We start from the raw sequence: 15,088 nt of genomic DNA, 5'->3' as shown, positions 1-15,088 counted from the left end.
TGCATAGTGAAAACTACAAACACTTCCTGAAATTAAAGAAGACAGGAATTAGGGGCAGCTGGGGGGCTCAGTCAGTTAAGTGTCTGCCTTTGGCTCAAGTCATGATCTTGGGGTCCTGGGATGGAGCCCTACATTGGGCTCCCTGCCTAGCGGGGAGTCTGCTTCTCCCTCTGCCTGTGTTCCTCCCCCTCGCTGCTGGAGCGCACCCTCTCTCTCTGACAGGACCCTGGGATCATAACCCAAGCCGAAGGCAGATGCTTAACTAACTGAGCTACCCAGGCCTCCCTAAGGGAGATTTTTAAATATCTCTGCACCCAGTGTGGGACTGGAACTTACGACCCTGAAATCAAGAGTCGCATTGCTCTTCTGACTGAGCCAGCTAAGTGCCACTCTATTCCTAGTTTCTTGCGCATATTTATCACAAAAAGGTGTTGAATTTTGTCAAATGTGTTTCTGCTTCAGTTGAGACAATCATGGTTTTTTTCCCTTCATTTTGTTAATGTGGTTTATTACAATGATTGATTTCTGTATCCTGAACCGTCCTCGCATCCCATGAATAAATCCCACTTGGTGATGGCGTGTAATACTTTGAATATTTGCTGCTTTTGGTTTGCTAGTATTTTGTGGAAGAGTTCTGCATCAATGATCATAAGGGATGTTGGTCTGTAGTCTTCTGGTAGTGTCTTTGTCTGGATTGGGTGCCAGGCTAATGCTGGCCTCATGGAGTAAGTTAGGAAGTTTTCTCTTCTCTTTACTTTTCTGGAAACGTTAGTTCTTTAAATGTTTGGTAGAATTCACCAAAGAAGCTATTGGTTCCAGGGCTATTCTTTGTCAGGAGATCTTAAATTTTTTTTTTTTTTTTAGATTTTTATTTATTTATTTGACAGAGAGAGACCACAAGTAGACAGAGAGGCAGGCAGAGAGAGAAGCAGGCTCCCTGCTGAGCAGAGAGCCCGATGTGGGGCTCCATCCCAGGACCCTGAGATCATGACCTGAGCTGAAGGCAGAGGCTTTAACCCACTGAGCCACCCAGGTGCCCCTTTAAGGCAGTGTTTTAAGGTCTAGTTTATCTGCCACAAGGTCTTTTTCGGGGGCTTGTTTCAGTTTCTGTTGATTCACTTTTTTTCTTTTGAATGGGCCGTGTTTTCCTGTTTCTCTTTGTGCCTTGTGATTTCTTTGTGGACATCTGGACATTGGACTCTAATAATGTGGTAACTCTGGAAATCAGATACCCCCTCTCTCTACCCACTCCCCAGGGCTTGCTGGGTTTTTTATTTTTGCATATTGATTGTTGTCAGCTGTCTCTGGGCTGCAGATGAGCCAGAAGTGTAAACTGAGGCTCTTTTCTGAGCCTTTCCATGGGCCTGTGTGGTTGTTTTCTAATTTTCCTCATACATGCAGTTGTTTTTGAATGTCCTAATTTTTAATGTCTGGCTCCCAAAAGGGGGAATATTTGAATGGGGTGGGGCATTCCAAATCCACTGGAAGTCACTTCAGCCAGCGGCAGGGTTTGCAGCCATGGGAGAGGTCCAACAATGGCTGCCCATCCCTTTGCCTGTACCTCTGTGATCGGAAGCAGCAATCAGAGATCAGAGCTCGAATCCCAGATATTTGGACAGCATCCTTTTTGCCCATGTTGACTCCCACAGGCTATGTGCAAGTTGCTCCAGGAACATGTTCATCACTGCCGGCTACATGGCTGTGGCTAGGGGATAGGTAGGTGGATTGACCCAAACCACAATTTACCGTCTGAATCTTCCTCTGGAACTGGAGCCTTGGTAGACTCTGGACTTGTACAAGAGTTCCACCAAATTCTGCCAGTGTAATTGTTGTTGAGGTCAGGAGACAGATTCCTGGTGCCTACTCACTGCCATCTTTCCAGAATCCTCCCTAAAGACTTCATCTCACAAAGTTCAGTACACTGTGGTCTCATTATTATCCTAAGTATTTCCTAATTCCTTGTATGGTGACATTGATCAGTGAGTTATTCTGAAGTGTGTTTTAAAATTTCCAAATATATAGATTTTTTTCCTTCAAGTTTTTATTTTTTTATGGTCCTTTAATTATGTTGCAGACATACACATCTGTATGATAGTGCTCCTTTGGTATTTACATTTGTAAATATTCCATGTGCTTGAGAAAAACAAATATTCCTCAAATGTTGGGTAAATATTTATATCTATTAAATAAAAAAGAAAGAGAAAATCTGATTATATCTATAATAATCAAAGGGGCCGAACTGGTAGCCAACTAAAAGAATGGTACTAGAAGTGAGAAGCAGAAAAACCAAAGGAATTATGTTCTTTGTTAGGCATTAAGGAGACTTGACAAGTCCTTTGGGTTTTGTTTTTTGTTTTTAACAGAAACAAAACTTTTCATAAGCAGTCCTTAAGAAACTGGGAGAAGAAAACTACAACATGTTTTTTGGTAGAAATGATTTGACATAAAAATTTATTTATTGGATCATATTTTAAAAAGCAGGGCAGAATCACATTCATTTTCTTCAAAATACCACTGTAAACAGACTGATTTTCTGAGCCCCCTACTTTGCTTTGGAAACTTCCAAAGGGCTGACCACTAGCAGTCCTACCAAGCCTTTTCCTTCCCTTCTAGGCTCTCCTCCTCTGAGGGGTGCTGGGACAACTGACGCTAAGTACACAGCATATGGCTGAGCTTGCCAAATCCTTTCCACCTCCTTCCATAGGCAGTAGGGTGACTTGGCTCATTCCTTAATCTGAAGTCATTGATTAAGGAGACAAGTTTCAAACAGAGAGTGGAATGAAGTTTCTGGGGTAGATAATTTCCCCGGTTAGGAACAGAGGAATGAATTCAGAGCTTAACAGGTTAGTGCCTCCTGCTGGTCAGGGAGAGGTATGCTAGCAATGGATCTCAGATCTCTGATCCACTGAGACATCAGTATAATGCGCTCAGTTCCTTTGATTAAAATGTGTTGGAAAAGCCATCTCTGAGTAGAGAAGTAGTTTATTACAATGCTGGTGCTATAAGAGGAAAACCAAAGCAGCAAAGAGGAGGCAGTTCTGCCTCAACTCCCAACGATCAATGCACTCCTGTCAGCTTTATAGTCCAGCCAAACTCAATTGGCAGTGTGAAGAGTGGCAGCTGGGGCAGGTAAATGAGCAGACCTTCTTCTGGATCTGTGGACCACTTCAGATCTTTCTGGATCCCCAGCATCGTTATCTGCAGAAAGCAAAAGGGAACGGAGAAGACATCAGCGCACTGAGAACGGAATATGGCTTGAACGTGATGGGAGGCAGTCACACTGGGGCAGGGTGGATAGTCCAGAAGCGGGGGGTGGGTGGTGCAATATAGGGGAGACCTTATAGGGGAGACCTGGGGCAGGAAGGAAGAAGTAGAGAAGACCTCCAGTTCCTTTAGGAAAGGTGCCTCTCGGAACAGACTGGCTGAGGCTCCTCACCTGTGTAGTTGAGGTAGTTACAGGGGATGCAAGATTTAAGACTCCATTTTCTGGCCAGTGCAGGAAAATGGCATAAATGGCTGTCTCTCTTGAGGTGTACCTGGGAAAAAAGAAACGTCAGTGTTGGAAATACCTGGCTTGAGACCCTGACACAAAGCCTCACGTAGCCCTTTTCAATTAGCTACCGACCCCAACGCCTTGAGTCTGTCAGTGCCCTAGGAAGTGCGCTAACTCACTACCTCTGGAGCTCTGTGGGAAGAAGGCAGCCCGGTAAGACTCTTTCTGGGGACCGCTTCAGTTTTCTTTAAATATCTTTAATGCTTACACTAGTTATTGCACACTGAAGCCATTTGCCTTTTTATTCAAATCTTTTTTTCAACTCCAAATCCATGGGAAAACGGCAGAGGCTCCAATAAGATGTGCAGTGAAGAGGGATTTGTTCCAGGAGTTCGCCGTGCACAGACAAGAGGGTGAAAAACCCTAAACAGGAATTCAGCCCAAACGGAAGGATGAACTTGTTTCCCTGGATGCAAAGAGCTCCGTCCGCTGGTTATCACAGGCACAGAGGCCTTTCACCGAGCACTTTGCACGTGCCTGGTGCTCTGCTTGGCGCTTTATGTAAATTACCACACTTCATAACCACCACAGGAAGCTAAGAATCATCACCCCATTTCAGACTGAAACACACAGGCCCAAGGTCAAATCACTAGATCCACAAAGCCAAGTTTGAATCACGACTTCTCCGTGAGTTGGGTTTGTGATCCCAGGTGACGCAGAGCACTGCGCTGGGTCCCCCTTCTCACTTGGAACATGGGGATAATTAACGGTATCCATTTGTGGGACTGTTGAGGGGATTCAGTGAGTGGAAAGAATCTGACTGGAGCCTTAAACACTGGAGGTGCTGTGCAAGCATCGGCTAGTACTATTTTGGGGAGGCAGGGTAACAAGGTCAAGTATATTCAGACACTTGGTAGCTCCTCCTTTCACCAAGCCACCACACCTCTTACTAGTCAAAGATACCCTGGTGGCTTAAGACATAAATTGGGGCACAAATTTACTAGCAAAAGCACAGCTTTGGGGTTTCCTCCCGATGGCTTCTACCCTGGCTTGTAACACTGTGGACCTGAGGAGACGCCAGCCGGGGAGGGGCTGCCGTCCTGGTCCCGTACGCGACAGGACGAGCTCACCACACAGACGTCGTGTTCTTTTCCAGTTGTACCCTCCATGGTTTGGAGGAATAGATCGCCTCCCCATTGATGCTCAGCCACTTCCCCACAGCTAAAAGCCTTTCTTGGAAGATGGGAACGATCAGTCCATCTTTAGTTGCTCCAACGTTAAGAAGGTAGTTGCCTCCCAGGCTCACGGTCTGCACCAGTTCCTGGAGAGAGCAGAACAACGGAATCCTAGCGTCGGGTGCCAAGTCCCGCAGGATGCTTTGAGCACACAGGTATGAAGAGAAGAAAAAGAATCTAGGGCACATTCTCTCCTTTGGTGAATAGCCTTTATCCTTCTGAAAAGTCCATTTTTTTGTTATCATGAAAGCAAGACGGGCTTAATGAGAAAACTGAAAATCCTGCTACAAAGTGGAGGAATATACTAATTTGAATTCCATGGACTGATGCCTGGCCTACACTTCCCCCAGTGCGGCATGCAGTGGGATGGGCCAGGCGGCGGCGGCACAGAGTGTGATCAGGGAAGCTGAGAAGTAGGAGGAAAGAGTATGGGGAACAGAGGAGAGAGGTTGTGAGTGGGTGCCAGGGAGACTTGGGGGACACAGAAGAGAATGCAGGATTTGGAACACTCTGTACAAAATGGGCGACATAAATGTATATGCTGTCCCTTTGGGAAAACATGCTATAAAGGGATATATTCTTCAAGGCTTCTGGTGTGCCTGGTGTGTATGTGCGTGTGTGTGCGCGTGCGTGTGTTTACTGTGACCTCGAATAGGTATGCTTCAAATGGACCCAGAAAAATTGCATTCAGAAAATTTAAAAAAGAATGGATTGGAGTACCCCAAAGACACCACACCATCAACTTTTGATATTCCCTCTGGTCTTTTCCCTGTGCGATGGAAATATATTTTATACAGTTGTGATAATTTGTAACTTACTTTTTTACTCAAACCCTATGCATTGACCTATACTGCATTCATAAAAATTTTAATGGTTAAGGAAAATCCCTAGATCTACTTAAATATCCCTTTATGGCTGCAAGAAATTAAAACAACCCACATATCCAACTGCAAAAAATTCTGGGAAGAACATCTCTATATGTAAGACTTTCTTCTGTAATTATAATTATTTCCTTATGACAGGTTTTTTTTTTATATTTAAGATTTATTTAGTTGAGGGGGATGGATAGTGGGGGAGAGAGAGAGAGAGAACCCCGAGTAGATTCCACGCTGAGCGTGGATCCTGATGTGGGGTTCAATCTCACAACTCCAAGATCACGATCTGAGCCGAAACCAAGAGTTGGATGTTTAACCAACTAAGCCACCCAGATGCCCCAGGACAGGTGTCTGTGGTTATGTTCAATGACCCTAGGGGGTTCTATCTACCTGCACTTCCATTCAGAGTGCTCAGTTAGAAGGGTAATTTGAGACAGTAGTTAACAAGTAACTCACAGGTACTCTTACCGAAATGATTTCACATTCACTTGCAATGTCCCCCATCACCATGTTCCGACGAAAGCCCCAGGAGATCTTGTCTATGGAGGTACACATTTCCCACTTGTGATCTGGCAAGCTCTCTGGCTTGAATTTATCTTGACAGTTGTAGTATCCTCCATGGTGACAGGAAGAGTTCTGACCCCACCGGTCATTTACCACTACCTGTTCCTAAAAGAAGAGAGTACTGGGTCATCTGGGGTAAAACCACTTCATTTCCTTATGTAATGCAGGTTGGTAAGTTGTGTTTGGGAACATAAGGAATGGACTTGGTCTAGAACCATTCTCAATTGAGGGCTATTGTGCTCAAGAGACTTTTGGCAAAGTCTAGAGACACTTTGGTCGCCACGGTGGGGGTGCTGCTGCCATCTAGTGGTAGAGGCCAGGCATGCTGTTAAATGTCTTAGGACAAACAAGACGGCCCCGTCACAGCAAAATATCCAGCCCCAAATGTCCACTGCGCTGAGGCTGAGAAACCTTGGTCAAGCCACATGTAATGTGAGAGCTGGAAGAGCCTCTTTGCAAGATCATCTGGTAAACTATTTCTTCTATTAAAGGAGAAATGGGGAGGAGAAGACATGCCCAAGGTCACACCCCTGGGCAGAGTTTCAGGAAGCTGGGACTGTCAATCAGGTATGTGAACCTGACTGCTTTCCACTGCATGGCCCTGACTTTTTCCCAGGTAAAGAAAAGTCAGCAAATATTTTCTTTCCTTCAAATCTTGGCTGAACTATGGGAAATCATAATGCAAAGTATCTTTTTTTTTTTTTTTTTTTGAAGATTTTTAAAAACTTGAGACAGAACACAAGCAGGGGGAGCAGTAGGCAGAGGGAGCAGCGGACCCTCCGCTGAGCAGGGAGCCCCATGTGGGGCTTGATCCCAGGATCCTGGGATTGTGACCCAAGGCTAAGGCAGACACGTAGTCAACTGAGCCACACAGGGGCCCCACATAATATCTTAAGGTTAATGATTAACACTTCTATGATTCTTGTACTGGTATATCCAAGGGGAATAAAACCGCTCTTGCCCTTAGAGATCCAGCAGAGACTGGCTGAGTAGACAGGTATATGGACAATACGGCATCACATCAGAGTTATTTATCTAACTTAAGTGGGGAACACTGATCCCGGTGGGTAGGACCGAGGTGTGACATCACCTAATCTACTGTGGATGTAAGAGAAATGAAATTCCCTCTTAAGAGTTAAGCTGCATTACCAGCACAGATAGATGAGGGCATAAATAGTTGCATCTTATTGCCATCATTTAATTGTATAGTTTTGCATATTAATTTTTTGGGATGTTTTTCTCATTTATAATGTTTGCATGCTTAATATTTATTTTACTTTCTCTAACTCTCTTGGACTTCTATGTACTGCTTCTATTCTATTACTTAAATTTAACAAGCTTTAAACCTCTGTTGTTGAAATCAAGAATTAAAGGAGAGAAAGAAAGCTTATACTAAGGAAGGTGTGGAAAAGAATTAAAGGAGAAACCTTTAACATCCATGAAATCCCCTGGTCCCTACCACCTCCATGTTGCTACTAGTATTTATTATCGTCGCTGTTATCACTGTTATTACTCTGGATCTTGGCTCCTTACTCTTTCTTTTCTCATAATAGGTTCATAAGAGAGAAGTCGTACAATCACGTGCCTTGACTGGGCTATCATTGTAGAGCCAAGAAAGAAACTCCGTAGAGTTCCAGTAAGTATCAGGACATTCCCACTCTCCATCAGACCAAATCAAGTCAGGTTGATATCTGAAAGACACGCGATTAGGACAATGTCTGTTATCTGAATCTATTCACAGTAAAGTGTCATGGATCTATTTTGTAACCAATACTTTGAGATTTTCTCATTCTGAAAGTGCCATATAATTACCATGGTCCAGACAATGCAGAAAAGTAAAGAGACAAAACAACAACCATAGCTCTGTTAATGTCACTCACAGAACCACTGTTTAGTACACAGTATTTTGGAACATTTCCTCCTAATCTTTTCTCAGTGTCTTTTGAAAAAAACAGGGTTGTAATCAGCACATAAGTAATTTGGTCCCCTTGCAGCAACTAATTCCAATGAAAAGAGTCCAGAACTCTTTTCTGTGCTCCGGAACTAGAGACTTAAGGTTTCTGCATTTAAGATGTATTAACAAGTCAGGAAATGACAGATGCTGGCGAGGATGTGGAGAAGGGGGAACCCTCCTACACTGTTGGTGGGAATGCAAGCTGGTGTAGCCACTCTGGAAAACAGGATGGAGGTTCCTCAAAAAGTTAAAAATAGAGCGACCCTATGACCCAGCAATCACACTACTGGGTATTTAGCCTAAAGATACAAATGTAGTGATCCGAAGGGGCATGTGCACCCGAATGTTTATAGCAGCAATGTCCACAGTAGCCAAACTACGGAAAATAAAGAAGATGTTGAGCACACACGTGAGCACAGGCACACACACACACAGGACTGTTACTCAGCTAACAAAAACAATGAAATATTTCCATTTGCGAAGATGCAGATGGAACTAGAGTATATTATGCTAAGTGAAATAAATCAGTCAGAGAGAGACAAATACCAGATGATTTCACTCATATGTGGAATTTAAGAAACAAAACACTAAGAACATAGGGGAAGGAAAGCAAAAATAAAATGAAATCAAAACAGAAAGAGAGGCAAACTGTAAGAGACTCTTAACTCTAGGGAACAAACTGAGGGGGGCCAGAGGGGAGATGGGTGGGGGAATGGGGTCACTGGGTGAGGGGCATGAAGGAGGGCACGTGATGTGATGAGCACTGGGTGTTCTATGCAACTGATGAATCACTAAACTCTACCGTGAACCTAATAATACATTAGTTACTAAGATCAATTTAAATTAAAAAAATTATCTGTTTTTCATTAAAAAAAAAAAAAAGCTTTAAGAGCTTGAACTAATCCAGGAAATGCACTGTTTTGGACAACTGCCCAAAGCTTCCACTACAAAGGATCTTTAGAGTCCCCCTGAGCCACACAGCCGCACCTTCCACATACTCCACTCTGACCTCTACGTGGCGTGTGTGTGTGTGCGTGTGCACGCACGTGCATTCATACACACCTATAAGGCAAGCATGATTATTCCCATTTAGAGAGTGAGAACTGGATGCTCAGCAGGGCAATCTGTTTTAGGTGACAAAACTTCCAAGTAATAGGAGCTGGAACTCAAATGCACATCGGCCGATGCCTGGTCCTAGGCTGTCCTCTGTAATCTGGACGGCACGCAGATTCTAAGGAAAAGACTGCCTGTCTAAGAGGCAAGTATATGCAGACGGTCTGTGTTTTACTGTGAACGAGACACTGTGCGAGGCCCTCTATACTCAGCACCTCCCTAGTCTTCACAGCATCACTGCGGTCTATGTTATCCCCATTTCACAGATAAAGAAACTGTGATCTCGAAAGATTGGGGAGTGTATTCAAGGCCACACAGCCAGCAAGAAAAAGAAGTGGATTTCGGATCCAGTTCTGTCTGACTCCAAGCCTCTGCTGGTCTCTTAGGACCTACTGTTTCCTTAGGGAAGTCATCTGGATGCAAGGAACTTTGTTTGGTTTTGGTCTAAAATGAGAGTCCAGACTGAGGTGGCTGTCCCTAGAGCTTTTAAGATCCACCAGGTGCAAGAAGGGCAAACCAGAAATAAAGCATGGTGAAGACTGGCGATGAGTCCCAATGTGAAAGTGAGCATTTTAAGAAAAATAATGGTAACAACACCCTTATTCTGTACCAGGCAAGGTGACAAGTATTTTTCACATGTCATTCTGAGCCCTGTATTGAAGGCATTTCCTTTAAGGCCGGTGAGTAACAAAAGCCAGGGTTCACATGCAAATCTGCCAGATCCCAAATCCAGTGCAAGGTCCTTGGGGTCATGTTGCCTCTCTCCAAGGTCCTGACAAAGAAACCAGCATGCAAGGAGGGACTGAAGTCTTTTTTTTTTTTTTTTAAAGATTTTATTTATTTATTTGACAGAGAGAGATCACAAGTAGACAGAGAGGCAGGCAGAGAGAGAGAGAGGGAAGCAGGCTCCCTGCTGAGCAGAGAGCCCGATGTGGGACTCGATCCCAGGATTCTGAGATCATGACCTGAGCCGAAGGCAGCGGCTTAACCCACTGAGCCACCCAGGTGCCCGGGACTGAAGTCTTGACTTTAAAACTTAAAAACCCCCATCTTTGGTCTGTTTCAATCTATAAAAGCAATATGACCACATTATGGGAGTTTTGAATAGTAGGAAGAAAAAATATTTTCTGTCATAATGCAAACCACTATTTTCATTTTGACGTCTTATAGATTTTTTTTTTCCACATTCCTTCCTTTTCCCCTAACTTAACAGTATCCTATAGGAAGTTCTGATTTCATTAGTAAAAGTCGTAAGGACAAAAACTTTTTTTTTTTTTTACCTGTTAACAAGGTCATATAGTTCTGGCATTGTTTTTGCACGGACAAAATACTGCGTTTTGAAGCCATTTTTCTTATCAAGTAGGTAGAGTGGGTGGAACCATTCTAAAAGTGAGTGGTAGAGTCCATAACGTATATTCCTTAAATAGAAAAACAGAACAGCAAATGTCCATCAAACAAAGAAAAAATAATGTCGTTTAAGAAAAATCAGTGGCAGCATGTTTACATCTCAGTGAAACTTACCAGTAAGGGCATGCAAGGGCAAGTGGGACCACAAACCATTTCCTTATATTACCTCTTATCATTAACTTAAACAAAGTTGCTGGGTTTTTGATCACACGCAGGACTACTTTTTATATGTGAGTGCCTTAGCACCAAATGTCATTTTTTGGAAAAATTTTATTTATTTGAGAAAGAGAGAGCGGGAGAGAGCACAAGCAGTGGGGGAGGAAAAAAGGGGGAAGCAGACTCCCCACTGAGCAGAAAACCTGATTCAGGACTCCTTCCCAGGACCTTGAAATCATGACCTGAGCCAAAAGCAGACACTTAACCGACTGAGTCACCCAGGTGCCCCTCAAATGTCATTTAAACCATTTTTTTAAATCTATGCCAGTTATCTCAGTAATGACACACAGTCCTTTTAAAAAACTGTTTTCTGTCAGTTGTAAAAATACATATTGTAGAGATACTGGAAAATAGAAAAAAGTATAAAGACTACAACATCCCAAATCTTAATCACAACATTTTAGAAAATCACAACATTTTCTATGTAGCTGAAATTAATGAACATGGGTTTATTGTTTCATTTATTTAAGATTTGCTAACAGTTCTTAACATTAAAATGTTAAGAATTCCCAACCAAAATGAGAAAGAGTCCAAGTGACCTATTCTCGTACACAATGAAACTTGTTTTGAGTTATGAATGGTGAGTGTCACAGAAACACCTTAGTGCAGCGGGAAATAAGGATCACATTGCAACAGCACAGATAAGATGGAAAGAATCAGAGTTAGCTATTTCATCATATGACTTGGGGACTAAATAGATACAAAGAAGGTAAAAATCAAGGATGGTAAAGTCCAGCCTGATCAACATCTGACTTTTACAGCAGGACTGTTTTCTTTGAAGGACTTTGTGCACCGCACTGGGAAACTGAATACTGAGCAGGTCTCCAAAGACAGCAAACACTTTCTTTATGGGCCATGTAGCATTTTAGGCTTTGCAGGCCTTGCGGTCTCTAGTCCAACTCTGAAACTGTAACTTGAAAGCACCCATAGACACAACACATAACTAAGTGGGCATAACTGTGTTCCAGTCAAATGTTATCTATACAAACAGGTAGCTGGCCTACCCCTTAAACAGGGCATCAAGTTTACCAAATCACAACAGAGCTGAGATGGGGTAAGGTACAAACACCACTTTTCCTCTCTATAGACAATCATACCCAGAACTGTAGGGGCCAAAACCAGAATAACTGGGTTCAAATCCTACCTCTGCCACTTCTAAGCTATTTGATCTTGGGAAGTTACTTCTTATTAAGTGGCAAATATTAGGGAACTTTACTTAGAATCAACTAAGCGGCTCCTCACCTCACTTTCTGGCTCCTTTAACTGCTGCCCTTGTCAGCTCCCTCTTGACCTAGCATTCATCCAAACCTTCTAGCTGCAGGTTGACAGCTAAGGGGGACACAAAGATGACAGAACCAGTCCTTCAACAGACCCTGGAAAAGGCTCCGGGTTGGAAGGCCTTCCAGAAAGAATCCTTCGCAGAATGCAAACGAAGCACTGTGGGCTACATTGGGTATCCCTCACCTAAACAGGACCATGAATTTCTCTGATGATGTCACCTTTGGTCACCTGTAAAGTGCCGAGCATCAAACACTGCTAATTCAAAGGCCAGGGCCTTTTAGGTTTACTCACTACAGGCAAACTTAGAAAACACACAAGAGCAAAGAGGAATGATAGGTGAAAAGAGATGACAGACTAACCATCTGTAGATCCTTACCTCTTCCGGAGGGCTTTTCCCAACTCACCAACCAAATCACGATGGGGACCCACATCCTTAGAGTTCCAGTTCCAAGACACAGGGCTTGGCCAGTTTGTGAAGCCTTCGTGGTGTTTTGTCGTCAGGACGACATACCTGTGGACAGCAAAGAAAGGAGGTGGTGGGCCACAAGCATGAACTTACCCAGCATGCCCCAGGCTTTTTTTTTTTTTAAATATTTTATTTATTTATTTGACAGACAGAGATCACAAGTAGGCAGAGAGGCAGGCAGAGAGAGAGAAGAGGAAGCAGGCTCCCCGCGGAGCAGAGAGCCTAATGTGGGGCTCCATCCCAGGACTCTGGGATCATGACCTGAGCCGAAGGCAGAGGCTTTAACCCACTGAGCCACCCAGGTGCCCCTGCCCCAGGCTTTTAAAAAAGGCTGGGAGAACTTGACCACAGGAAATGTACTTGCATGAGTGACTGTGCTGGTGATCCACAGGGAGATGCTAAGGGCATATCTCCCCGTGGATACTGCTCTAGGGATGGAAGCAAACTTAAGAAAGCCAGAATCCTTGGTCCCCAGCCAAGGAGGAGGCCCAGAGGGAAGGAAGGAGTAGATAAGAAAAAGAAGTGCCCCTTAGCTCTCTTGTTCTGGAAATAGCAGATGACAGAAAAGTAAAAGAAAAGGTCACATGAACTGCCTCTCATTTACAGAGGTGACCAGAGACCAAAAGAGCTGGGGAGAAAAGTGCGGTGTTGAGATAACACTCAACATTGCATCTGCTTGTACAGCAGAGAAACTGATGACACCTGCACGTGATCATTTAGTCACTGGCTGGTGTGGGGAGCTCCAAGACTTCAAGGGCCAGACAGTATTTTAGCCTTCGAGGGCTCCATCCCTCTCTGTGGCATATTCTTTTTCTTTTTTCACCTTTTTAAAATGTAAAAATTGTTCTCATCTCATGGAAGTTACAGGAACGGCAGAGGACCTCTCTCTCTGGCCACGGTTTGCAGACCCCTGGTATGGTGAAAGGAACCTTTGGCTTGGAGTCATGAGATTTGGGCGTAGGACTTTAGTTCCCTTCCTCCATCTGGGCTTGTCACCTGGGCCCCAAAATAAGGGGTCTGGACAAAGGTCTCCCAAGATTTCAATTTTTATTTGTAAACGAGGGATCTCTAAGGCTCCTGTTAGACAGTGACCACCACATGTGTTTATTTGAGCCTTATATTTCCATATATTTATCGGCAAACACTAAACGTCAGCTGTAAATTTTCTTCAGTACAAGGTCCAAGGGAAACGGAAACCAGGGAGATGACTGAGGAGACAAGGTAAGGATGGAAGGCTGCTCTAAGCCAGGAGCTGGAAAACCTCCTTGCCTCCATTCTTACCCTCCTCCAACCCACTTCCTTCCTGGCCGTCAAGCTAACTCTTCTAGAAGCTGCGGGCAACCATTCTTTGACTTCACGCCTGGCAACATACCACCCTCCAGGATTAGTCCTTCCGGACTGGCCTCAGCCTTCAACAGCCTCTCCCTTCCCCATTTCAGCAGGCCACACTTTCACTTCTCCACACTCCAAGCTCCGACAGCTCTCAAAATAGCTGAAACATCTCTTGAGCACTCTCTGTGTGCAAGGCACTGAGAAGAGCAGGTGAGTGAGAATCAGTCCCGTTGTCCAAATACACTGTGCACCAGAACTCTCTTTCCCTCCCTGTTCCTCTGGGAGATGTTAAAGCTGAAAGGAACGAACACAATCCCTTTCTATCACCATGGAAGGAGGCTTCAGGGAGGTGACAAAATGCCAAACTACTGGATGAAAATTCTGGAATCCTGATTGTCTTGATGACCTGGAAGGGACATTAGGTATCACCCAGCTCGATCGTCTCGATATACAGGCGTAGACACCTGTCCAGCCCACCGCCTTTCCGAAAACCTTTATTTCCTTCTAACCCTCAAGCAGACACGCCTCCTCCGCGTGACCTGGCGTGCCACATTCAGTTCTGCATCCTTCAGGAGGCAAATCACTGGACCCGGGGGCTCCGGAAGTCAGACGGGCAGCTGAGCGACCCCGGGCGAGCCGGCGCGCACCCCCCCCCCCCGCCCCTGCTCGGTTCCCACCTGCCTAACGTCAGCCGGAGCCGGGAAGGGGGGCTCCGTGGCGACACTCACTTGGCCCCGGACGCCTGGAAGAGGTCGGTCCAGGTTTCCGGGTGGAAGAAGCGCGCCGTGAACTGCGGCCCGAAGTCCGCGTAGCTGAAGCCGGGCGGGTAGTTGTCGCTCATGAACTGCTCGTACTGCGGCAGCCCCTCGCCCTTCCAGTGCCACCAGAACCACTCGCTGCCCCAGGCCGGCACCGAGAACACGCCCCAGTGCACGAACACCCCGAACTTGGCCTTGTCGAACCAGTCCGGCAGCGGCCGGGAGTCCAGACTCTGCCAGTCCGGGGTGTAGCGGCGCGGACGCTGGATCCCGCGCACGGACGCCGCTCGGAGCAGCAGCACCAGCAGCACCAGCAGCGGCCCGGGCACCGGCCTCGACTTCATGTCGGAAGCCAGGTCGCTGCCTCCAAGCCTACGCGGCCGCCTCTTAACGC

The 15,088-nt window shown here is 45.1% G+C and overlaps 1 protein-coding gene across 1 annotated transcript; it reads right to left on the bottom strand.

Moving 5' to 3' along the window:
• Positions 1-2,964: 2,964 nt before the first annotated feature.
• Positions 2,965-15,088, bottom strand: FUCA1 (alpha-L-fucosidase 1). The gene is made up of 8 exons (XM_046007778.1): positions 14,665-15,088; positions 12,515-12,649; positions 10,515-10,652; positions 7,753-7,858; positions 6,072-6,272; positions 4,624-4,814; positions 3,437-3,536; positions 2,965-3,198 (listed from the first exon to the last, which is right to left on the bottom strand). Exons 1-8 carry the CDS (start codon positions 15,036-15,038, stop codon positions 3,058-3,060), a joined length of 1,386 nt encoding a protein of 461 aa, XP_045863734.1. The 5' UTR covers positions 15,039-15,088; the 3' UTR covers positions 2,965-3,057.

The sequence above is a fragment of the Meles meles genome, chromosome 1 (genome assembly GCF_922984935.1).
Source record: "Meles meles chromosome 1, mMelMel3.1 paternal haplotype, whole genome shotgun sequence".
Taxonomy (NCBI): Eukaryota; Metazoa; Chordata; class Mammalia; order Carnivora; family Mustelidae; genus Meles; species Meles meles.
This window is presented reverse-complemented; position numbering and strand designations above follow the sequence as displayed.

Bases quoted from the DNA above. Each gene is read 5' to 3' on its own strand.
- FUCA1 (XM_046007778.1), bottom strand. From the start codon at position 15,038: ATGAAGTCGAGGCCGGTGCCCGGGCCGCTGCTGGTGCTGCTGGTGCTG. The intron at 10,653-12,514 runs GTAAGGATCTAC...TTTCTATTTAAG, and splicing joins GGAAAAGCCCTCCGGAAGAG to GAATATACGTTATGGACTCT. The intron at 3,199-3,436 runs GTGAGGAGCCTC...TGCTTTCTGCAG, and splicing joins TAACTACCTCAACTACACAG to ATAACGATGCTGGGGATCCA.